This window comes from Pleurodeles waltl, chromosome 2_2 (genome assembly GCF_031143425.1).
Source record: "Pleurodeles waltl isolate 20211129_DDA chromosome 2_2, aPleWal1.hap1.20221129, whole genome shotgun sequence".
Classification (NCBI taxonomy): domain Eukaryota; kingdom Metazoa; phylum Chordata; class Amphibia; order Caudata; family Salamandridae; genus Pleurodeles; species Pleurodeles waltl.
This window is the reverse complement of record NC_090439.1, coordinates 945,376,048-945,401,211: the sequence shown is the minus strand read 5'-3', so window position 1 is coordinate 945,401,211 and position 25,164 is coordinate 945,376,048. Positions and strand designations below refer to the sequence as shown.

Here is a 25,164-nt window from a genome sequence, read left to right as displayed (position 1 = left end):
ATCTCTAGCTGTGCCTTTGGGTAATACTATAGCAAGATCTGCAAATCAGCATGCCATCTTGCTCAGTTCTGATCTGATAATCAAAGCAAAAAGTGAGATTCTTAGGTTTGGTTCCAGCTCGAGGCCAGTGATCTCCCGTATGCAGTCAAAAATGCAAGCTCAGAGTGAAACCAGTGTTCATCAGTTCCAAAACAGTTGCAGAACTTCTGCCCCATTTGTTCAACCACTAGGGCAATGGTCAGATTCCCCCAGAAACATAATATGAAAGCTGTTGGGTGAAATATATTACATTGCAGGAGCTTGAACCTGGCATTTTGGGCAACAGATTAGTGGTATGAAATCATGTGAATCCACTCACACTCAGATATGTGACCACCCACGTCTCCCACCTGTAACTTTCTCAGTGCCGTCAACTTGATCTTGACGGTCTTTAGAAGTGATGTTCCTTTCACCAAATAATCACAAATGTAGACCACAAAACCTATACAGGCCTTTAAATGATTGTTTTGAACATTTATTGGGTGTAGCATGTAGACTTGATAGTACTGGACATCCCAAATAAAATGATAAAGCAAGAACTTCACATTTGTGGATGGATTGCGCAGTAGCTTAAATTAAATTTGTTTTAAGCATTATTTGATTAATAAATCGTTGCAATAAGCAATCTTCATGGTACTTTTTGTGACAGGGGCTCAGTGGCAATGTATTGAGGATACAAATTAGATATTGGATGGCCATATAATGGTTTTCAATGGCAATTAATTCCGCTTCTGTGGAGGAAGTAAACTAAGATCTATCACTAGAGGGTACTCTATGGTATTTACGGTTCTATTACCCAGGTAAACATAGCTTTTTTCAGGTAATCACAGTCTGTCTGTGTTAACTTTATTTTTGTCATTTCCACTAGTGTTCAATATTTGGGTTCCTGCTGTACCTGAGGTAAAGAGGTTTGGTGAAGTGATCCTTAAATGGCTTGCCTCTTACATGCATGCCTGCTTGGAGTATGCATGTTTTGTGTTCCTATGATGAGGATGTTGCTGATGTAGAAGCCCTGGGCTTGGTGCTACTGATAGGTGGTGATGAGAAACCACCCAAATTCATCTCATCAAGCCATTCCTAGACCTTGTCTCTGTGACAAGACCAAATTTGGAGGATTCACATTAAACTAGTTCTTGTACATCCACGCTTGAGTAGACCAGGGGCGGGGGAGCAATGCTATAAGCAGGCAGATGGTAGAGCTCAGTGTCATCTATGTTCAGGTGGATGCTGGTGTTCTCCTCTGCCAGTAGGCACAACATGGGCTCTAAATACAAACTGACATTCAATGGCAAGACAGTAGGGTCTTGGGCCATGCCACATGGGACAATCATGGGCATGGACCAAGAGACGCTCATACCACTGTAGGTTGATACCATAATACCAACTATTACAGAGCCAAGGTGTCAAGCAGGGTTTAAAGTTTGACAGCCTTGAGGGCGCAGAGAGGTCAAGCATGATGAGACGGAAGTGTTGGTAGTGGTGTTGGAGTTCATCTCATCATGGGGCTAGGTTGTCGTGATATTTTCAGTAATGCTTCCCAGGAATGGTAAGCACGTGTTGGGCATCGGTTAATGTGGTGATCTTGCTCCAAACTAGACTTTTAGAGAAGAGAAAGGATTTGTCCAACCATGAGGAACTTCAAGAAGCTCCCATGCACTTGTGGAATAGATTTGTTGATAATATGCAGTAGTGCTGTGAATAATTTTCCCTATAACTCCTTTATGATAGGTGATTAAATCATATAATCTTCCAAGTATTTAGCATTAAAAGTCGTAAGCTTACACATTGGCACATAGGAAGTGAATTGAAGAGCCTTTGGTTGACATGTTATTGATGCACATTTGAGTGAGGCTAAGCCTTACATATATGTGGCAGAGAGATTCGAACACGCACATTAGGTCACGCCCAATGCCAGTGTTACACGGCAAGCACTGGAGTTCTAAACGTTTGTACCCTCCTTGGAAAGTTGTAACCACGCTGTTGTCATTGGCAAGTAATAGTGCTGTTAACTGGAAGGCCAGACCCTGCCCAGAGCAAGCTGTAGCAGGAGAGCCATTCACCTCCCCATATGAGAGACCCTCTAGCTTCAATGAAGATGGACGGGTACCCATGAACAAAAAAAGACCAGTTGCTCATTGAATCCTGCAAAGCTGGAGTACGCCTTTCTGGACACATCCTTAAGAGTGCTCCATACTCCAGACCAGAACACACTAACAATGGGTTCTGGTCTCGAGGTAAACAAGGTGTCTCTGGTTGCAAATAAGTTTGCTGGACGCTACTCTAGCGCCTCTACTTGACGCTTTAACCATATGAGTTGTGTTTTAGCTTTCTTCGGACATGGTTTCTATGTGCTTCATTGGTTTTAGAATCACTGCCTTTCTGTACAGCCGGCGCTACAATTCCTTTGAAATGGAGATGGTAAGTGGCTGTTGCCTTCTTGGGACACACAGGAAAAGGTGTCCTCCTGGGTGTATTTTTACCAGTTTGGATTGCTTAGCAACACCGGATGGGGCTCTTCCGCCCTCACAGGTAGAGGCCCGGCGGCAGGGCACTTCATCCCTTTAACCTGAGAGTGGTTTTAGAAACCATGGGAGTCTCCACCCTATAAAGGAGAGAGCATGGATCCTATCCTGTCAGAATTGAAACTGTGCTTTGTATTCCGTCCTAGATGCTCGCATTGTGCTTTCGGTTAAGAGTTTGTTCATTCTGCCTTTTGTTGTGTTTAATTGTTTTTAATGTTATGTTAAATCCTGGTGTTGGTGGGGCATAGAGCACATCTCCTGTTTATTTATGGCCTCGACATAGGTAGGGGGCTCGTACATCGATACGGTACTGCCTCCTCTTTTTCTTTTGCTACGAACATATAGAATCGAATATACCACATACTTTCCTTCCTGCATTTGTTTCTAGTTCAGCTTCACCCGATTAAAAGCACAAAGGCCCATATTTATACTTTTTGACGCAAAACTGCGGCAACGCAGTTTTGCGTAAAAAAAATTAGCGCCGGCTAACGCCATTCTGAAGTGCCATGCGGGCGCCGTATTTATTGAATGACGTTAGCCGTCGTTAGCCGCCGGCGCCGTCTGGTGCGTGTTAAAAAAAACGACGTACACCAGGCAGCGCCGGCGTAGAGGGATATGGGGCTTGGGCGTCAAGAAATGGGGCAAGTCAGGTTGAGGCAATTTTTTCGCCTCAACCCGATTTGCGCCATTTTTTTTCACTCCCAACCCCCATAGAAATGACTCCTGTCTTAGCAAAGACAGGAGTCATGCCCCCTTGCCAATGGCCATGCCCAGGGGACTTCTGTCCCCTGGGCATGGTCATTGGGCATAGAGGCATGTAGGGGGGCACAAATCAGGCCCCCCATGCCACAAAAAAAAAATAAAAAACACTTACCTGAACTTACCTTAATGTCCCTGGGATGGGTCCCTCCAACCTTGGGTGTCCTCCTGGGGTGGGCATGGGTGACAGGGGGTGTCCCTGGGGGCATGGGGGGGAACCTCTGGGCTCCTTCAGAGCCCACAGGTCCCTTAACGCCTGCCTTTTGCAGGCGCTAAAAAACGGCGCAAAAGCGGCCGTACGTCATTTCTTTTGACCCATCCACTCCCGGGCGTGATTTTTGCCCGGGAGTATAAATCCGACGCACATGCCTCGGAGTCGATTTTTTAGACGGGAACGCCTACCTTGCATATAATTAACGCAAAGTAGGTGTCCACGCTAAAAAATGACGCTAACTCCATGGACTTTGGCGCTAGACGCGTCTAACGCCAAAGTATAAATATGGAGTTAGTTTTGCGTCGAAATTGCGTCAAAAAAAACTACGCAATTCCGGCGCAAACGGAGTATAAATATGCCCCAAAGTATTTTTCCCACTTCTAGGAGGAGCACACACCTCACTTTAAATGGTAGAAAATAGAGAGAAACATACAAATACACGTCGAACAGATGCTGAGTGTGGAACAGTCTGGTCTGGGAACTCGGGTGACTGTTATAGTCGTAAAGAAATGGTGCAGGGACAGCCATTGTCACTTCATGAAAAAAAATGCCCATGAGCACATTAGAATGACATTCATTTCAAAATAAAATTAGTGAACAACTTGTATTCTTATATTACATACACGGCGTTTTCAGGTACAAGTAACCAAAGCTGAAAAGCGGTGTGTGAAAAGGAAGCCATCTAGTTTTTCAAAAATAGCCATTTGTCATTGTGACACAGTTGACACCTCATGAATCAATGACCAGTGGTGCGGCTATTTCAACATTTATTCATCACATCTCCTCGTGCTGAGCTTGGGTACGTTGTCTCGTCTACTCGTTAAATACATTCGAGGGCAGGATCAGAGGTCTGCTCTCCTTAACAAGCTTACACCCGTGCATTTGCATTTAATTACAGCACGTAGAAACCTTCTTAATTAATATTTAGCAGGTCATTTTACACCACCTTTCAAATATACTATTTGCAATACCATCTATCATAACCGAAGATTGCCTCAAAATTGCATTACTATTCACAAACCAGGTGATGTGCAAATTGCGCATCCCTGGTATGTAAATGGCCAAAGACGGATGCTCTGCCCCCAACGCCACATCCTCTCCCGGCTTTGGTAGTGGGCACGTAAAATTAAAAGACATTCTTTTCTCCCGTGCTCGAGAAGGGCACTCTGCCCATATCACCCCAAGCCCGGCCGGGTGCGCCGGTACTGAGCCTAACACCGCATCATAGACCAGCACTATCCCCGTAAGGTGTGGGGTGCTCATTGTGGTGTATTGTTTCATGAATTGCATGAACTTTTTAGGCCACTTTCATGCGTCCCTCGATCGCTGCGGGGACCTGCACATAAATAATACATGTTGCGAAGAAAACCGAAACGATAAAGTACAAGGAGATCACTTTTTACTGCACGTTCCAAGAAAGCAATGACCATCAATCCAATCCGTTCGGAAAAGTCCTTTACTGCATATTCTTATCGCGTAACCACATCTAACTTGACCCCAGAGGCAGCTGCAGGTGGAACCTGTATTAGGGCATAAAATCAGAGCCAACCATGGCATATAAATGTGATGTTGCCTGGTAGTAGCCATCTCTGATGTATTTATTAGTCATGGGTATGAGAGCAAACAACTGAGCTGCACTGTACAATGTCTTTTTCATTGTGCACCAAGTATAGACCAATTCATATGCTGAAATATGGAGAATGAGAAATAGGTATCAAGGAAATCTATATACTTCTGAAATGGGCACAAAATGTTGAGTTTAAAGGCAATGGTTATTTGCACATCTCTGAATTTGTGGGTACCTGTACTAGAAGAGCATTTACAGGGTATTTGTGTTGTCTTTCCTACAGACTGGCTTACATGTGGAAGGCACAAATGTAGTGAAATCCAATTGGTAATAACAAATGACACGGCTTAAAAAAATGTATCTCACTTGTGTAGAGAGGGTTAGTGCCTGTCGGAGGAAAGGGCCCAAAATGCAAAATGGACGCATCACATTTTTCCATTCAAAACTGGCCCTTTTTTTTTTGCAAAGTAGGTGTCTGTGGAGTTTTGGCCCTAGCTCAGCCGACACAAAGGGCAACTAGCAAACATGCACATTTTTGGAAACTAGACTCATGGGGGAATTCATGGTGGGGTGGTTTGTGTGGCTTTCACCAGGGTTTTCTCCCAGAATCCCTTCCAAACCTCAAACTTTGACTAAAACCACCTTTTCCTCACATTTCCTCTGATTTCTGGGATCTGTGGGGAGCCAGAAACCTCCTTCCACTCAGCATTCCCCCCAAGTCTCCCGATAAATATGATACCTTGCTTGCGTGAGTAGGTGTAGTACCTGTGACAGGAAATGGCCCAAAATGCAACATGGATATACCACGTTTTTCCACTAAAAACTGGCCCTTGTTTTTGCAAAGTTGGTAGCTGTGGATTTTGGGCCCTATCTCAGCCGGTAACCAGAGATACCCAGAAAACCGTCACATTTTTTAAAACTAGACATCTGGGAGAATCCATAATGGGGAGACTGCACAGCTATCAGCAGTTTTTTTTCTAACCCAGAGTTAAAATGAATTGATTTTTTTAGTAAAGCACCAAGCTACCCATTTAGGATTTCCAGGTGCTAGGCCAGCGAGATAGTGATGGCATAACCCCAAGACTAGAGCGGCCAAGCCTTCAAGTTCTTACGGAAGACCGATGGAGTAGAACAGTTCCTTAGAGAGAAAGGAAGGGAGTTCCAGAGTTTGGGACCCAGAACCGAGAGCAATCAGCCTCCCAAGTGAGACTGACGGAACCTGGGAACAGTGCACAAGGTCATGTATTGAGATATCAAGGAGCAAGTAGAAGAATGAGGCTGAACAATAGGAACAGTGCACAGGGCCATGTATTGAGATCTCAGGAGCAAGTAGCAGTATAAGGCTGAATGAGCTTCTGAATATACCATGGGGCAACTTGTGCTCTTACCATAAACACGTAACACAGTACCTTGAAATGTATACATTTCAGAATAGTGAGCCAATTAATCTTACAAAGGAGCTGGGAGGTAGGAGCGGACTGTGGGAGGCAGAGCAGAAGCTGAGCAGCAGCCTTCTGGACCATCTGAAGATGCAGAATGGAAATATAGTCAATGCCCAAATTAGGGGCATTTCCATAATCCAGCAGGGACAGAACCAGTGCCTGGAGCACAGTTTTTTGAGCAGAGAAGGGTAGGATCTATATAATCTTCCTCAACTATTTCAATATGGCAAAGCAGGATGATGTCACCTTGGTCATTTGGGGCCTCAGAGAAAGCTTTTCATCCAGGATGAAGCCCACTTGCAAACCTCAAACATTGACTAAAAAACACATTTTCCTCACATTTCTGTGAGGGAACATTCTGGAATCTGTGGGGAGTCACAAACTTACCAGCATTCACCCAAGTCTCCTGATAAAAATGGTACATGATATATGTGGGTAGACCTGGTGCCTGTAACAGGAAACAGCCCAAAAGCCAACATGGATAGCTCACATTTTTACACTAAAAACTGACCCTTTTGGCAAAGTGGGCAGTTTTAGATTTTGGGTCCTAGCTGAACCAGCACGCAGGGTATCCATGCAAACCTCTACATTTCTGAAAACTGGACAACCAGGGGAGTATACAAGTGTATAACGTGTTTGGCTCTCACTAGGTAATTTCACAGAGAAACCCTGGAATCCTGAATCGTTGCCTAAACTCAAGAATTTTCCTTACATTTCTGTAATGGAAACTTCCGGAATCCACACAATTTGTACAACCCAGCATTACCCCACTTATGCTGATAAAGAGGTGCATCACTTGGGTGTTTGGGAATAGTGCCCACAACAGGAACAGTTCAAACTAAGGTCAAGGGGAGCTGTTGCAGAGGACTCCCTTTGACCACAGTTTGATTGGTTCAGGTTGCGGGCACTACGCTCAGCCACAAAAGTGGCACAACATTTTTTATCCGCACAAGTGGGATAACACTGGTTGGTAGGAATTTTGTGGATTCCAAAAGATTACATCATAGACATGTAAGGAAAATGCATGATTTCAGGCAACATTTGAGGTTAGCAGTGCATCATGAGTAAGAAAACATCACGGGAACCTGGCAAGGCCAAACACCCTGGAATATATATACATACATTTTTAGATGTACCTGCTGCCTAGTTGGTTTATTGCCCCACATGCTCCTGGGGTCAGACTAGGGGTAATCAACCCCCTCTGCCGCCTAGAGTGGGCAGAAAGACTGCCAGAATCATTTTTAGGGGTGGTGCCATGGCCATGCCTATACTGGGCAGCCCCCACTCCTGTATTTTTTTTATGCCCCTGGTATCCAGTGTGCTTCCTGCCCCAGAGGCAGATTGGGGTAATCTCCCCATCAGCCCCCAGCAAGGGGGCAGAAAGACTACCAGAATGGTTTTCTTGAGGGGTTGGGCCATGATCTTGCTCATGATGGGCAGCCCCCACCACTATTTCTTTAAAATTAAATTCTGGAATTTAGTTGGCTTTCTGCTCCCCGTGGAAGGGCAGAAAGAATGATACATTAAAAGGGCTGGGGAAGCATAAAACCTTACCCATGCGGTCACTCCCCTTATATCACTGGTGTCTAGTGGGTCACTCTCCTATGGCGAACCTGAAGGAGGGATCCACCAGGCAGAGATATTATTGGGAAGAGTAGCTTCTCCCATTTCCAACAATACCTCCCCTCCCTAATCAGTGCTGGGGGGGGGGGGCTAGCACTTGAGGGGCTAGCAGTGGGTCCCTAATTATGTAACCTGTATCTTTAAAACACAATATAAAATGAGTTGCTAGTTCAAATATTTTGGACACATTTGAATTCATCTCTTAATACAAATGTCCAAGAAGTCACAAAGTGTGGGGGTAAAACAATTCTGTTGCTGTATATATGGAAACCCTTTAGCTGGCTAACATTACAAATAAAATGTTGATGTTATACAGTACCTTTCATATTGTCACGAGGTTTTCTAAGAAACTGAATTATTAAATGTGGTGGATGGTGGTCACTATTAAGTCATAATGTCACTAAACAGTCACGCCCAAGCAAAGATTTCAGTAGTTTAAACCTAAGCTCAACCGCTGGTAGCTATGGCACAGGGCAGATACCTTAAATTAAAGAAAATACGTAAAACATTTAGAAGTTCTAAAATATTTAAAAAGTCAAAAACTCAAAGTTCCCACTCCAATTTAGAAAAATAGAGTAAAGTTCAACAAACAAAACATAACACCAAAATTACAAAAAATCCAATAAGGGGAACCAGAGTTATGAATGCTTAACGTTTTAAAGTAAAAATCACCAAGAAAAAGTAAAACAATCAGTAGGCACTGCTTGTGGCTTACCAGGATCAAGGCATGATTTCAGGCCAACCACAGTAGACCGTGGTTTGGATACAGCAAGCAAATTTATCCAGGTCAAATATTTTGCCTTCTGAATTAGTCTCTGAAATGGAAGAAAAAATCCCGCAGCAGAGTTAGACAGGGGGCTGCATCTGCTGCAGTTCACTGAAAGACGGATAGCTGCTGGTTGAGGTCCCATTGGTTTTCATGAGTAAAGCTTTGAGCTAGAGAAATTCAAACTTCGCAGATGAAAAATTCCTCTAGTCAGCAGATACTTTTCATGCCTACGTCAGGTCAAGAGTTCTAACTTCAGACATAGGCCCATATTTATACTTTTTTAGCGCCGCATTTGCTTCATTTTTTGACGCAAAATTGGCGCAAAATTACAAAATACAATTGTATTTTGTAAGTTTGCGCCGATTTTGCGCAAAAAAGACACAAATGTGGCTCTAAAAAAGTATAAATATGGGCCATAATCTTTTTTTGGAGCTGAAAGTCTTCCAGCAAGGCAAGCCTTATTCTGTATCTGACCAAGTTGTGTCAAAATCCCACACCTTTGATGTGAGGCCCACCTGATACTCAGGAGTTCATAGAAGTCCAAAAGTGTCCTAACTTTTTGGAGTTTCTGGACCCCATCCTCTTGGTCACCTCTAAAGCTCCCGGGACCCCAGGGACAACAGATGGTGGCCAGTACTCCCTTCAGCAAAAGCCACCAGCAGGGTCCAGTCCAGTTGCTGCTGGTCAGATTGGTTCTTCTCAATAAAAGCCTATTGCAGCTTGTTGTGCCCCTGTAGCCACACCATCTGAGCCTTGGAGTACACTTTTTAATCTTAGGTACAAGCGGAGGCCAATCCAGCCCTTCCAGTCTCCTAACAGGTCTCAAACAGCATGTGCTGTCCTTCTTCCAGTCTTCTGCAAGTCCAGAAAATGTTGTGAGTTCCTGGTGGTGAGGTCCATTTTCATATAGTTCAGCAAGCAGTGGGTGGGGGTGAGTCCTGGACACTCCCTAGCGAATAGCAAAAATGTTTTCAGGATCACTTATACCCATATTTACAGCACATCCTGGTTGCTTACTGCAAACTTTCCCAGAAGGCACGAGTCTATGAGCATTCCAAGGTGACACAGGTTTTCTGAAGGTAGCCTGTGACCCAGACATGGTTTTGTTTACTGAAATGAGCAGTCCCCTCCTCCTCAGTTACACCACACTGGTTTTGAAACCAAGACCAGCTTCTTTTTTCATATTGGCTGGTGCCCAACTTGTTAAGGTGGGTCGAAAGAACAAAGGCATTCGCTTCCTCAGGTCTCCTATTAAACTTATTATGAATGGACAGGCCTTTGAAGTTAATTAAAGTCTTGAACCCTTTCAGCTGGTCTTCCTAGGCTGACATGTGTCACGTACTTCATCTCCAGTCCATGCTGCCCAACAGACCTACGCCTTTGTTGTGCTCTAGGAACACCTTTCACACCTCATTAATGACTAGCAGTGGCAGAAGCTAGAAGACCAATGCAAATTAGGAGCTTCAGGTAGGGAAAACCTTGCCTGAATAACATTTGAAATTCTGACTACACATTTTAAATGAACTCTGGAATATGAAAAATAGTGGTTGAACCATTTCTTTAGCTTGTCCCATACCAGAGATAGCAAAAAATAATATATTAATCTCCACTCCATTTTCTTCATAAGACTATCAGAGCCTTCTACAGTGAAAACAGCTTTTGTGGGCTTGTCATTCTAGGACATACAAATATCAAATGTCTATATGACCCGTATTTAAATACCAGGTACCCTAGCATGTGGGCTACAAGGCCTATTTAGGAGTGACATATAGGGCCATATTTATACTTTTTGACGCAAAACTGCGCTAACGCAGTTTTGCGCCAAAAAAATTTGCGCCGGCTAACGCCATTCTGAAGCGCTATGCGGGCGCCGTATTTATTGAATGACGTTAGCCGGCGTTAGCCGACCGGTGCTGCCAGGTGTGCGTGAAAAAAAACGACGTACACCAGGCAGCGCCGGCGTAGGGAAAAATGGCGTTTGGGCTTCCCAAAATGGGGCAAGTCAGGCTGAGGCAAAAAAATCGTCTTAACCCGATTTGCGCCATTTTTTGGGGCGCCCAGACGCAATTAACATGACTCCTGTCTTAGCAAATACAGGAGTCATGCCCCCTTGCCCAATGGCCATGCCCAGGGGACTTATGTCCCCTGGGCATGGTCATTGGGCATAGTGGCATGTAGGGGGGCACAAATCAGGCCCCCCTATGCCACAAAAAAATGTAAAAAAAATACTTACCACAACTTACCTTTTCTTCCCTGGGATGGGTCCCTCCATCCTTGGGTGTCCTCCTGGGGTGGGCAAGGGTGGCAGGGGGTGTCCCTGGGGGCAGGGGAGGGCACCTCTGGGCTCATTCTGAGCCCACAGGTCCCTTAACGCCTGCCCTGACCCAGGCATTAAAAAGAGGCGCAAATGCGGGGTTTTTTGCCCCGCCCACTCCCGGGCGTGATTTTTGCCCGGGAGTATAAATACCACGCACATGCCTCAGAGTCATTTTTTAAGACGGGAATGCCTACCTTGCATCTCATTAACGCAAGGAAGGTGTTCACGCCAAAAAATGACGCTAACTCCATGAACTTTGGCGCTAGACGTGTCTAACGCCAAAGTATAAATATGGAGTTAGTTTTGCATCGAATTTGCGGCGAAAAAAACGACGCAAATTCGGCACAAACGGAGTATAAATATGCCCCATAATATATAAAAGAAGCTTTTTCCCCTGTCAAAAGGGCTGATTTGATAAATTGGACTGCAGTTTTAAACTACAGCAGTCATGATACATTGCTAAGCCTAAAGCCATATTTTCCTTGTCACACTAAGCTACTGCAGTTCCCAGGTGACATTTAACTTCATGTGGGGGTTGTAGTTTCTACATGATATACCATGACCTTACAAGAGAGTTAAATATGCCAATCAGGGATTAGTCAATGTTTACATACTTTAGGGGTAAGAACACATATACCGGTACTGTACAGTAGCACCCTCGTGTGCAGAGTCTAAAAACCTGTAAGAAAATTCAGCAAGAAAAAGAAAAAAGATGCATTTTCTCACAGTCCTTCAAGGTGCGTGGAAGAAAAAAAGCTCTTTAGTTCTCGAAGCTAAGGTAATATTTTTTAGTCGATTTCCATGCTGAAGAGCTGTGGCATTTTTTAAATCAAGTTCCGAACTACTGCAAGTAAAGTTTACTTTTATATGGCTGACCATTCAAAATAGTTTACCTTCTCACTAGTAAAAAAAAAAAAAGACCTCTTTGCTACATTAGAATATAAATTCTCATGACATCGCAATGCAGTGCAAAATATAACATTCAGTAGCGTTAAACTTATGTGATTCTTGGATAGGGAATGCACACGCGTTTAGCAACTTAGAAAAAAACAAACTACGTGTTTAGCAAACTATTTTTTGTCAACAGCTTTTTAAATAATACATGTATTGTGTTTGTCTTTTATTCTTTTGCAGAGTTACAGAGTAGTTCCTGTGGAAATCCTGGTGTTCCACCAAAAGGCGTCCTCTCCGGTACAAGGTTTGATGTTGGAGATAAAATTCGGTACAGCTGCGTTACAGGATACATACTGGATGGGCACCCGCAGCTCACCTGCATAGCAAACACGGCGAACACGGCAGCATGGGACTTTCCAGTCCCCATGTGCAGAGGTAACAACATTTTCTGCTGCATGCTGACATCTGCCATGCCGGATAACACATGGAAAATGTATTTTTGTAAAATAAGAACAGCACATAATCTGTTCTGGTTTTTATTGCAGCAGATGGGAAATCTACTGAGACGAATGTATGTACAGCGTTGCTCACTGTATCTTGCCAACTCTGTGCTTAAGATGTGAATTCTATTATGATGTCAAGTAAATGAAAATGTTAGTAAATAAAAACGACAGCATTTCAGAACCAACAACAATGCAACCGGTCCAAGGCTTTCCTTCAGAAGGCCGTGTTTCAATTCATGCTTGTGTGGCAATTACTGAATTAAGCCTATCCTGGACATCTCTAGGTTTATATCTGGCTGCACAATTCTGTTACCTCAATTGTTAATATATATAACCAATTTTAAGTGCATAATTCTGCTATGTCAACCATTTATGTAAATGCATTCCAAATGCATAATCCTGAGTCTGCAATCGTTTATAAAATTAAAAATCATTTTTAGCCACATAAAGAATGACATTTCAAACGGCAACTACACGAATACATTTGAAAAATGTCTGTTACATTTAATTTGTTTGCTTCAGAAGGCCGCATTCCCACTAATCCTGTCCTAATCATAACTAAATACCAATAAATCTCCTTCCTATACAAAACAATAACATACGTGTAGTCAGATCAGAGGCAGGAACGTGCACGGAAGGATGCAACCGGCCATACCCCAGTGATGGTCTCTGCTGCACGCCTGACCTGACAGTTTCAAGTGCAAGCACAACTAACAGGCCTCCTGTCTGCACGGTGCCCTCCAGCAGCACGGCTGCACGGAATATCATTCTCATACCAATACTAGTCTTAGAAACGAAATCCTTAACATTTCCATGGAGGAAACCTTAACTGCCCGTGTCCCCCGACCAACACAGCGTGTGTGACATTTGCATACATTATTGGGCCCCGAATTTCATGCTAAGTCACTTTGCGGAGTGAGTGAAAACTAAAGCTGTCATTGGGCGTTTGCCCGGCAGTTTTAATTTTTGTGGTGTGCCGGAGCTCAATCAGCTTGCAGGCACAAGAAGTTTGATCCTTGTCTTGCGCGAGCGTCCCGCTAGTGAAAGGGGACATCTGCGAGCAGTAAATCTTTTGTGTCAGTGCGGACTTGTGAATCACGCTTGTAGGGCCCCACTTAGTACTTATTAGCTCATGCACAGATAAACGTTTACAAATGAACAGGTTCAGCTTAATACATAGGTCAGGGATTGAAAAAACAAATTTTCTTTAGCAGTGGACTGATGCTCAGGGTCAATTACTCTACTTTACAGTCCAGCACCTTTAGGATGATATATACCATCTGATAGTGATGAAGCAAGGGAGTGTTTCTGTTTAATTAGAGTTTTGTAGAGTGCTGTTATACTGCCTTCATTTTAACAACTTGACAGTGCTTTAAAGGAGGTGATAGAAGGATGGCATGTTGCACTGCACAGACTGGAACTACAGGTATTAGTGTGCAGTTTCAAAATCCCTGGCCTCCTCCTTGATACTGTGGGTTGAAATTAAAAACTTTGCTTTCATACCCTGTGCATTACAAATGTTGATAATTAATATTCAATTAATGAAATTGCAAGGGGTGGTTGATTGACAATATGTGTCGAGAAATGCAGACTATAGCTCTCATGACTACTTTGGCGGCCTTTTCCAAAGACCACCAAAACCGTGGGCACCGAAAAACCACTAGCACACAATTGCCAGGTCTAAACCTTCCCTTTTCGTACATGTAAGGCACCCCTAAGGTAGGCCCTAGGTAGCGCCAAGGGCAGGGTGTAGTGTATGGTTAAGGTAGGAATATAGTATTGTGTTTTATAGTTCCTGACAGTGAAATAATGGTAATTCATTTTTTAACTGTTGCAAGGCCTTTCCCTCTCATAGGTTAAAATGGGGGCTACCTTTAAATACGATTAAAGAGTAGATTTCCTTTGGGAGCGGATAGATGTGGAGTTTGGGATCTCTGAGCTCACAATTTAAAAATACATCTTTTAGTAAAGTTGATTTTAAGATTGTGTGTTTGAAAATGCCACTTTTAGAAAGTGAGCATTTTCTTTCTTAAACCATTTCTGTGACTCTGCCTGTTTGTGGATTCCCTGTCTGGGTCAGTTTGACAGTTGGGCTGGTTGCACTTCTCACTAGACAATGACACAACGGGAGCTGGGGTGTAGTCTGCATTTCCTGATGAGCCATCTGTGCTACGAGGGAGGGGAGGAGTGGTCACTCACACCTGAAAGGGCTGTGCTTGCTCTCACACAATGCAGTCTCCAACCCCCTGGTGTGTGTCTGGGGCCTGGCCTGGACAATGCATGATTTCACAAACAAGAGACACTTTTCTTTGAAGTAGGCCTATTTAAAAGGGCAAAATGGGTCTAAGAAGGCACCCAAAACCACAGACTTTAGAACACTTCTGGAAACCAAGAGGAACCTCTGCCTGGAGAAGAGCTGAAGAGCTGAGGAAGAAGAGCTGCCCTGCCTGTGACTGTGCTTTGTAGAGCATTCCTGCAGTTGCTTCTTCTGCCTGTGCTAGAGGAAAATAACTAGACTAGGTGTTGCCTTCCTTCTTGTGAAGAACTCTACAAGGGCTTGACTTAAAGATTACCTCCTGTTCTTTAAAATCTCAGGGACAGCAAAGACTACTCTCTGCCAGCACCTGGAGCCTCTGCTGAGACTCCTACTCTGTCAACTGGTGCCCATCCAGTTCCTGGGACCCTGAAAGGAGAAGCTGGCAGGCCAAGAGTGAGAAATCCACTCACTGACCGTGTGGGGAAAAGATCGACGCAGTTCCGATCAGCAGCTGAAAAATCAACGCGCTGCCGGCTTTGCGGCTGAACATCGACACTCACCTGCAGCACGACTGTAAGATCGATGCATGCGGCTGGAGAAACGACGCACAGCATCGCTGATGGAGGCTGGTGAGATCGCAACCCGCGCTGGTGGTTTTCGGAACATCGTGCGACAGGATTTCCGATGCAAACATCGCTTGGCATGTAAAAAACGTCGCAAGGCCTGCCCAGACCTGAGAATGCGGTTCAAATTGACGCATCGCTCTCCTGTGGAGAGAAGAAACAACGCACGCCGACTCAACTTGAGGAAAAATGAAGCACGGTCTTACTCGTGAGTGATATCAAGCCCTTTTTGATGCACACTCGCCCATGCGGGGTTATTTTCGATGCACCCAGGTAAATTTCCATGCTAACAGTGTTAGTGTTGTGTTTAAAATTACATGAAGACTTTTTTAGGTTTTTGATTGATAACTTAACTTGTGTAGTGTGGATTTTTGTCGTTTTGGTCTTGTTTTGTTTAGATAAATATTTTTTTATTTTCCTTAACCTGTGTTGTGTCACTTTGTTGTGTTTTCATTAAGTTACTCTGTGTTTTCGTTCAAATACTTTATACCTAGCACTCTGAAGTTAAGCCTGCTGCTCGTGCCAAGCTACAAAGGGGGTGATCAGGGGTTAGCTGAGGGTGATCCTCTTTACCCTGACTAGAGTGAGGGCCTTGCTTAGACAGGGGGTCGGGCTGCATCCTTCTGGGTCGGCTTGCGTCGATCCAGTAGGGTCGTGCATCGAAGTTCCGGTCACGTCTTTGGTGCTGCGTCGATCTTCTGTCGCGAAGTCGGGCTGCATCGTTCCGCGAGTAGGGTGTGCATCGTTTTTGGCAGGCGGTGCATCGAATTTTCACTGCACGGGGATTCCAGTTACAGGGGAGAAGTCTTTTTGGTCCTGAGACTTCAGGGAACAGGAGGCAAGCTCAATCCAAGCCCATGGAGAGCACTTCTTCACCACAGCCAGAGAGAGGCAAGGCAGCAGGGTAACAGCAAGGCAACAGTCCTTCACAGAAAGCAGACAGGTGAGTCCTTTGAGCAGCCAGGCAAGTCTTCTTGGCAGGATGGAGGTTCTGGTTCAGGTTCTCTTCTCCAGGAAGTGTCTGAGTTGGTAGGGGCAGAGGCCCTGTTTAAATACCCACATGTGCCTTTGCATTGGGGGAGACTTCAAAGAGTGGCTTAGAAGTGCACAAGGTCCCCTTTCAGTTCAATCCTGTCTGCCAGGGTCCCAGTAGGGGGTGTGGCAGTCCTTTGTGTGAGAGCAGGCCCTCCACCCTCCCAGCCCAGGAAGACCCATTCAAAATGCAGATGTATTCAAGTGAGGCTGAGTATCCTGTGTTTGGGGTGTGTCTGAGTGAATGCACAAGGAGCTGTCAACTAAACCCAGCTAGACCCGGGTTGCAAGCCACAGAGAGATTTAAGTGCAGAGAAATGCTCACTTTCTAAAAGTGGCATTTCTAAAATGGTAATATTAAATCCAACTTCACCAGTCAGCATGATTTTGTATCACCATTCTGGCTATACTAAATATGACCTTCCTACTCCTTTCAGATCAGCAGCTACCACTCAAACAATGTATGAGGGCAGCCCCAATGTTAGCCTATAAAGGGGGCAGGCCTCACAGCAGTGTAAAAACGTATTTAAGAGTTTTACAATCCCAGGACATGTAAACTACATAGGTACATGTCCTGCCTTTTGCCTACACAGCACCCTTGGGCACACCTTAGGGGTGACTTATCTGTAGAAAAGAGGGAATTTTAGGCTTGGTAAGTACTTTTAAATGCCAAGTTGAATTGGCAGTGAAACTGCACACATGGGCCTTGCAATGGCAGGCCTGAGACAAGGTTAAGAGGCTACTTAAGTGGGTGGCACAATCAGTGCTGCAGCCCCACTAGTAGCTTTTAATCTACAGGCCCTGGGCACTCTACTAGGGACTTATAAGTAAATTAAATAGCCCAATTGGGTATGATTCAATGTTACCATGTTTAAAGGGAGAGAGCATATGCACTTTAGCACTGGTTAGCAGTGGTAAAGTGCACAGAGTCTTAAAACCAGCAAAAACAATATCTAAACAGTGGAGGGAGGCAGGCAAAAAGTTAGGGGTGACTACCCTAAGGCTGTCAGGTCTAACAAGGGGGCATTGGGGGTACTGTGGTTACTGATGTTGTTCTACAGAATAAAAATGAATTACCTAATTACTTACTGATAATCGTCATTATTTCTGGCCCTCTTCACCAAATGAGCATCTCCTACCCTTGAGATAGGCCATTCTCCTTCTTTTCATACTGTTTACTAAGGGCCATTTTAGTTCTCTTTCTTGTGTTTCTGAGGATCATCCTGTGTCTTCACCCATGACCCTTCCTCAGTGCTCCATTATGGTATAGCTTTCTCAAGCTTCAGATAACATCATAAATGGCAGGAGAGGAGGGATGCTGGATATATATGCTACATATATCAGTCCCTACTACCAGGCTGTCATTCATAAGTATGGCCACTGCTTTGTATGATCACAAGACGTTTATTTAAAGAAAAGAAAAAGTACAAGTTGTCTACAGATAGGCAAGAAAGAACACCTTTAGCTTGGCCCTTTCAAGGTTTCAGTGTGATGTCCAACATCTATCCTTTAACAAATGAGTGATGTGAAAGCCAAGTAAAAGATTTACCAATCTCTGATACCTTCCACATCTCCACCAATGATGTAGCTTCTCTTTCCTTCATGTAAATCAACCTGGAAAGCCTAAACAGACATCCTAACATACTGCCTTATAAGCAGAAATAATTGCAAATTGTATCCATCTACGTGGTGAAACAGTAGATGTTTTTTCCCTTACAATTTCAACCAAACGTCACCAATGAAGAGTGAGGTTTTCAAAGACATTCTGTTCTCCTGAGGGTTCTATGAACATCCAATTTCTGTAATTAAGCTTGCTTCGGATTCATTGTATTCTAAGAGAAAATTGTGAGGATAATGTCATGCTGCAAATGAAACTGAAAATTTATTTTAGGTATGAATCCAGGACCAGTTTTTGGTGTAACTCTATCTGGAGAGATTTTGAATGCAGTTCATCTCTAACTAATGAAAAAAACTCACCTAGATGCGTAGCTGATGTTATTGCTAATCAAATACTACTTTGGGGGTTGAAAATGACAATGGTACTCTGATAAGTTCCATGATTTGATTGGAGTATGGCTTATCAGAAGCTTCGTAGAAAACATTCACAAGAGCTGAGTGGCTCAAATGTACATGATGACAAATGTACATGATCTCAGAAGTATATAATGGCACTCACTTTTTAATTGGGGAAATTGATCATTTCAGGATTCCATCTCTTACGGAAACTAATATCCTAAAAATATAATTAGGAAATAAATGTATCACAATTGATTGCATCAGTTTTAATACATTGCCCAATGTCTACTAGCTAGGAAACTTCCCTGAATACCTAAAGACAAGTCTTCTTAATATCCAAGATTTGTTAACGTTATCTCCTAATTTCTAAGCTGTTAGCCGTGGATGAGCTAATAATACACAACTGAAAAACTTTGGCCATTTTAAAGAACTCAGAACCTCTTCTAACTTCGATTATGAAACTATTGCTAATTAAAAAGATCTATCTGAGAGGGGTCAAAGGTTTTACAAGTATGCCAAAGACTCCAAACTATTACTTCACTAAGGCCATATTTATACTTTTTTAGCGCCACATTTGTGCCGCTTTTTGATGCAAAAGCGGTGCAAACTTACAAAATACAATTGTATTTTGTAAGTTTGCACCGCTTTTGTGTCAAAAAATTACGCAGATGCAGCGCTAAAAAGTATAAATATGGGCCTAAGACGGTACTTCATTGACGCACTGAATTTCAGAACACCATGTTTTTTTATTAAGAAGTTGATGAGCTTAAACCACCTGAAACCAAACTCTGACAAAGTGGAGGGAGGCATCCTAAACAACAAAGTGAATTTCTGGAGCCATCTATATTGCCTCCCGGAAAAGGGTATGGCACCAGATCTCACAACATCTGCAAAGACTTGGGGCCTCATTTACAAAAATCTGATGCATTGGCCCCAGTGTGTCAGATTTCTCGTGCTGCGCTACAATCCCTTAAGAACGCCATGGATGGACTGTATTTACAATACACAGCACCATGACGTACTTCTGATGCATCTGTTGACGCTAAACTCACACATTGATACACTAGCGTGAAAAAAATGACACTACTCCAGCATCGCTAGGAGACCCCCATAGAGAAAAGACCTGTATACATTCTACACCTGCTCTGAGTTGGACTCCTATCAATATTAGAGATAGGAAATGAAGGTTTGACCTCTTACTCATGGCTTGGGTTATCTGTCATAGCCTGTATCTTCCCCCTTGACAATTTGCATATGATTTTGCAACCTAGTTGTGCATCTAACTGAATTCTACTCTTGTTTGAATGAGAAAAACAAACATTTCAATGTCCAAACTATTGTTGACAATTCCTTTAAATTCAAAGAATTTCCTTACAGACCACTTTTCCTTTGTTTTATTGGTCCAGAGAGTAGCACTGCGACATTGATTATGATCACTACAGGTTAGGGAGATACGAAGGGAAAGATGTTCATCAAGTGAGAGGTTACTATCATTTTTCCTGGATCAATCCTAGATATGCCATTTCCAATGGCCTGTAAATTAAAGCAAATAACCACCCACTTCAAACATACCTGTAAGCATTGACATGTTTTTGGTGGCTGGAGTGGCAGAGTAGGTGGAGCATCTCAGGATTTGTCTGCTTGGCAACCCCCTCCCATAGGTTCACCTACTAAAGGACTGTGCTTGTTGATTGTTGTTGCCCTCTGGAAAACAGGAAAGATCTGGATCTTTAAGAGTGACCTGCAAACAGTTGTAAATAGTTCTTTCTCTCTGTCAATCAAATAATAAATTAATCATGCTGAGGCCCAAAGAGTATAGGACCAAAATAATCGAAAATGCAATTTTATGATTCCTGTGCTGCATTCACCTTCCATGGCCTGAACCAGAATTACCTATTACCTGCTGTAAATACTTCAGATGCATCCACCATACTCATAGGCTATCACATGTGGTAGCCGATAAGAGTCAGACCATTAACTCTAATGTGTCTAAGCAGTGAGTACAATCTTCTTCTTTTTGTTCTCCATCAAACACAACCAAGAAATCTTTCAGTAAAGCTTCTGATGTCTGTACAACATATGTTGCTGTGTGGAAAGTAAAGATGAATGCGGCATCAGCTCTTTTGTGAGACTATTTTACTTGTTTCTATACTGCATCTTCTTTGGAAATCAATATGGCATGCAGGCCAATAAACAATAGATTTTTTCAAATTGTGGACATTCTGTTTTAAAATTTGTAAGCAGACAGAGATGACTGAGAAAACTGGGAAACTTCATCTTATCAATTTCTTTTCACTCTCTCAAAAGGATATTTTTCAGGCTCTGGATGAAAATCACTTGATTGCTCAAGTCCAGGCTGCTTTGTTTAGTTTTGTAGAGCAGTTGTTACAGTCCCATCAGCAAGTCCCTGTTGCTTGTTTGGGAACATGGAAGTAATTTCTACTCTTTCTTGCAATGGCTGATCTTCCTCTGTGTGCTTCCTTTTACTAGTCACTTGACGCTACTTACTACAAGTTCATTTGAAATTTGAAAAACCTAATACAACCAGGAGATTAACGTAGGGAGAATGTACTACAACTAATTCTCTACAAGAAATTATTCCTGGCCCACCCTTCCACTTTCCTAGAAATGTGCCACTACATTGAAGCTGGAAAGGTGAATCTGAATTGTCTCCCCTCAGTCTGCCTCACAGGCTCGAACTGCCACATCTGATGCTTTAGCAACAAGGCGGGCCCTTGGCAAAATAGTGCTAGAATCAATGCATCCCACTTTAGCACAGCTGGAGCGAATAAGTGGAAAAGTAATAAATATCGCTTATTGATAGGGGTATTGTAAGAAAAAGGATTAATATTTGTGGTGAGTGGATCCACACCTCAAGGAAAAATAGCACCAACCCATCAGGGTAAACCTCAAAAGTCACAAAATTAACCTGGTCTCGTCCACTAAATAAGTGCAAAAGTAATAAATATCACTTATTGATAGGGGTATTGTAAGAAAAAGGATTCATATTTGTGGTGAGTGGATGCCCACCTCAAAGAAAAATAGCACCAACCCATCAGGGTAAACCTCAAAAGTCACAAAATGAACGTGGTCTCATCCCCTTGCTAGCTATGGCACAGATCAGACAAGCTTAACTTAGGGCAATGCGCAAAGTATTTATGCAGAACAAAATCAGTAAGAAAGTCAAAACACCAAACACAAAGAAGTGGAAAAACTGAGTAAATCCTGCCAAACAATATGACAGCAAAATAAAAAAGAAAAATACAACAAGGGAAACTGGATCTTTGTGTTTTCAAAGTTTGCATGACAAGAGCTCCAAAAGAGCTAAGCGTGAAGGATAGTCCGTGGTTATGGTAGTCCAGGACATACACACATTTTGAGGCTGACTGCAATAGCTCCCTAGGGGCCAGATGTAGGAAGGCATTAGCGCCTCGCAAACGGCGAAAAACGGCTTTTGCGAGGCGCTAATGCCCTCACGCGATGCAGAAACACATATTGCGAGTCGGTACCGACTCGCAAAATGTGTTTCAGACTCGCAAATAGGAAGGGGTGTTCCCTTCCTATTTGCGAGTCGCACCGCAATGTAGAGTTGATTTGTGACCGCGAAAGCGGTCGCAAATCAACTCGCAGTTACCATCCGCTTGAAGTGGATGGTAACTCATTCGCAAACGGGAAGGGGTCCCCATGGGACCCCTTCCCCTTTGTGAATGCTCACAATTTTTTTTTTTCAGAGCAGGCAGTGGTCCTATGGACCACTGCCTACTATTTGTAGCTCGTTTTCCTTTAAGGAAAACGGGCTGCAAAGAGAAAAAAAAAAACTGCTTTATTGAAAAGCAGTCACGGACATGGTGGTCTGCTGTCTCCAGCAGGCCACCATCCCCGTGAGTGCCTAGACTAGCTATGGGGTCGCAAACTGCGACCCACCTCATAAATATTTATGAGGTGGGTCTTTGCGACCCCATAGCGAGTCGCAGAAGGTGTCTGAGACACCTTTCTGCATTTCCTTTTGCGAGTTGCAAATTGCGGGTCGCTGGGACTCGCAATTTGCACCTCGCAAAAGGAAACCTACCTACATCTGGCCCTAGGTTCACTACACCAAACAGGAGGGCCTGTTCAAGGATTTTACCTTTGAATTTAGACTGCAAAATAGAAGTCATATCTCTCAGTAGGGCAAGCCAGTAGGCTAAAACCAGGAACGTTTGACCAAAGTCAAATAAGTATTGAGCGAGGTCCCTCTGAAGCTGTTGTTTTTGGCAGTATAGGTTCCAAGTGGGAAAGGTCAAATTTTCCACCCAGTGCTGTTGTTGCATTGGTTGGATACTTTTGAAAGCCTTTCATTGGTCAGAATGTTTACAGTGGAACTTTGCTTCTAAAATAGAGCTCAGAATTCTCCAGTGGGACAGGCTGTATCCACAGAGGGCTCAATGGGGGTCTAATGCCTTTTTGCCAAGAACCAGCTGAAATGGATTTGCTGCTACAGAGAAGGCTGGGGGAACAAACATTTACATTCTCAATGTTTCACCTTACATTTACTTGTGAAAGGGCAGGTCCTTTACAAGTTAATGAAGTTCCTTGGTCCACTCTAACTGGTCTTCTCACAAGAGGAAGCAAAACATCTCCCCACAACCAGGCCATTGTTTATGCTCTCAGAGCACACCTCTTTAAGGTCAAACACTTGCAGAGAAACTGTCAGTAATGCTAATAGACCTAGTAGAGGTTCTGGCAGGTAAAAGGTAACTTACTAAATGTTACTTTTTCTAAATATTTATTAAAATCCAACTATACCACTAGATTACATTTTTATTAAATATTAAAATAGTCTTTGAATGACTTTTGTAGCTGTTTCCTGTCAAACGTTAGAGAATCAGCTACAGCCCTGTCAGTGAATATAGCTTTGGGGGCTAGTCACTGGAAAAACATGGCAACATTACTTTTGCACATGTTCCACTTTTAAATATCAGGCACCCTACCTGGTGGATAACCTTGACAGTAAGAAGGAAATACCACCATTAGTATTTCAATAAAACATTTTAAAATCAACATACTATGGGGTTGTGTGCTTTTTATATATTTTCATGTCACATAAAATGCAACTATAAAACCAGCCCCTACAGGGTGGTGCATTCCATGAGACTATATCTTACTTATATGCTCTCAGGCACATGAAATGCAGCTGTAGAAACAGCCCCTAGTAGGTGCTGCACTCCCAGCTGTAGTGCAAAATCTCCATCTTTGGGAGTGCTTTTATAAATGATGTGAAAAACCCTAGAGGATCAAGGATTCCGTGACTCCACAAACGTAGGATCAGTGTTGCCAGGATTACTTCTGGGGAGCCTGCTGTCACTCCTACAGCCCCCACAAAACGTTTAAAACTCATCGGCGGTGTCAGTGTCCTCCTAGGGCCACTACAAAAATATTCAAACAGACAAACCTTGTAGGACATTATGGTTTGCTTCAACTAGGAGCAGTGAATATTAGAGTTTTTTCTGCTGTGCCAGAAGAGCTGCGTAGCTCTGTCTTTTTTTCTTTCTTTCAGGGTACCCTATCCCACCTGGCAGCCCTCATGCCTCCATTTGTTGGAGCCAGCTCAGGGCGCACACCCCTGGCTGCCCTGCTGATTCCCTGCTCAACCAGCACGTCTGGTTGCCAGCGCAGGAGCAGCCCGTTGTGTTTTCCCTTAACTGCTCTGTGTGGGTGGGGAGTTTTGTCTTGATCCTGGTCTTCCTCCCAGACACAGGCTGGACTTTGTAAGGCCAAGGGAAGCGAAACTGTACTCTACAGCAGTTTTTACCAATGTTTAATGAAGTGTAATTGCAGACAAAAGAGTAAACCACACTGACCTCTTTATGAGTGTACACCAACATTAGAAGGCCTACCTAGGTCAAATCTAATCCTTCGGAGTACCCTCTGTGACAGGCTACCTGTGTGCAGTTCCTGGGCTGCACATGATAGTAGCCTCACATGTGCAGCCCTCACACATGTGCACATGTGTTCATGTGAAGCAGACTAGAACCCCTTTCTCTAGCTGCATCATAGCAGTCTTATCCTAAAAGGCAGATGTTGGCAGTAAACCAGCACAGTCCATTTGCCATGTGATTACTGTAGTTAGAACACATGTAATGAGACTCACCCACAGTAAAAAGTCCAAAACTGGAGGATTGAAAAAGCAAAACAAAATCCATGCATGCTGAATTAGTGAAACAGTCCATTAAAAGGCAAACATCTGGTGTGACCATGCAGCAAAGATGGTTGTGTTACAGGTATGTTTGCCATAGACAGCAAAAACAAGGCTAGTGTGGACCATTTTGGGTTTAATGGGTGGACTGATCTTAGTAAACATTGAAAAAGGACTAAGATAGCCCTTAGTACACAGAATGGAAAGACGGAGACTAGTCTGTCACAAAGGAAGGACTTGTTAAATCAATAAGGACTGCGATGAGGAAGATAAGACCATGAGGTAATGCCTAATATATTGGCATCAGTATGTCAAAAATATTGAAACTGTGGATATAGTCATTCTTGTCAGATGTTTCACAGTGATACATTCTCAATGGTGGCACAGCACCATGTATATTTGGTCACAACAA

The 25,164-nt window shown here is 43.4% G+C and overlaps 1 protein-coding gene across 1 annotated transcript in view; it reads left to right on the top strand.

Moving 5' to 3' along the window:
• The window catches only part of CSMD3 (CUB and Sushi multiple domains 3), a 2,682,374-nt gene that overhangs the window by 501,295 nt on the left and 2,155,915 nt on the right, over positions 1-25,164 (top strand). Inside the window, exon 4 of the mRNA XM_069220640.1 lies at positions 12,387-12,581. Within this exon, the coding sequence (XP_069076741.1) occupies positions 12,387-12,581 (195 nt within the window). The remainder of the gene's footprint in view (positions 1-12,386; positions 12,582-25,164) is intronic.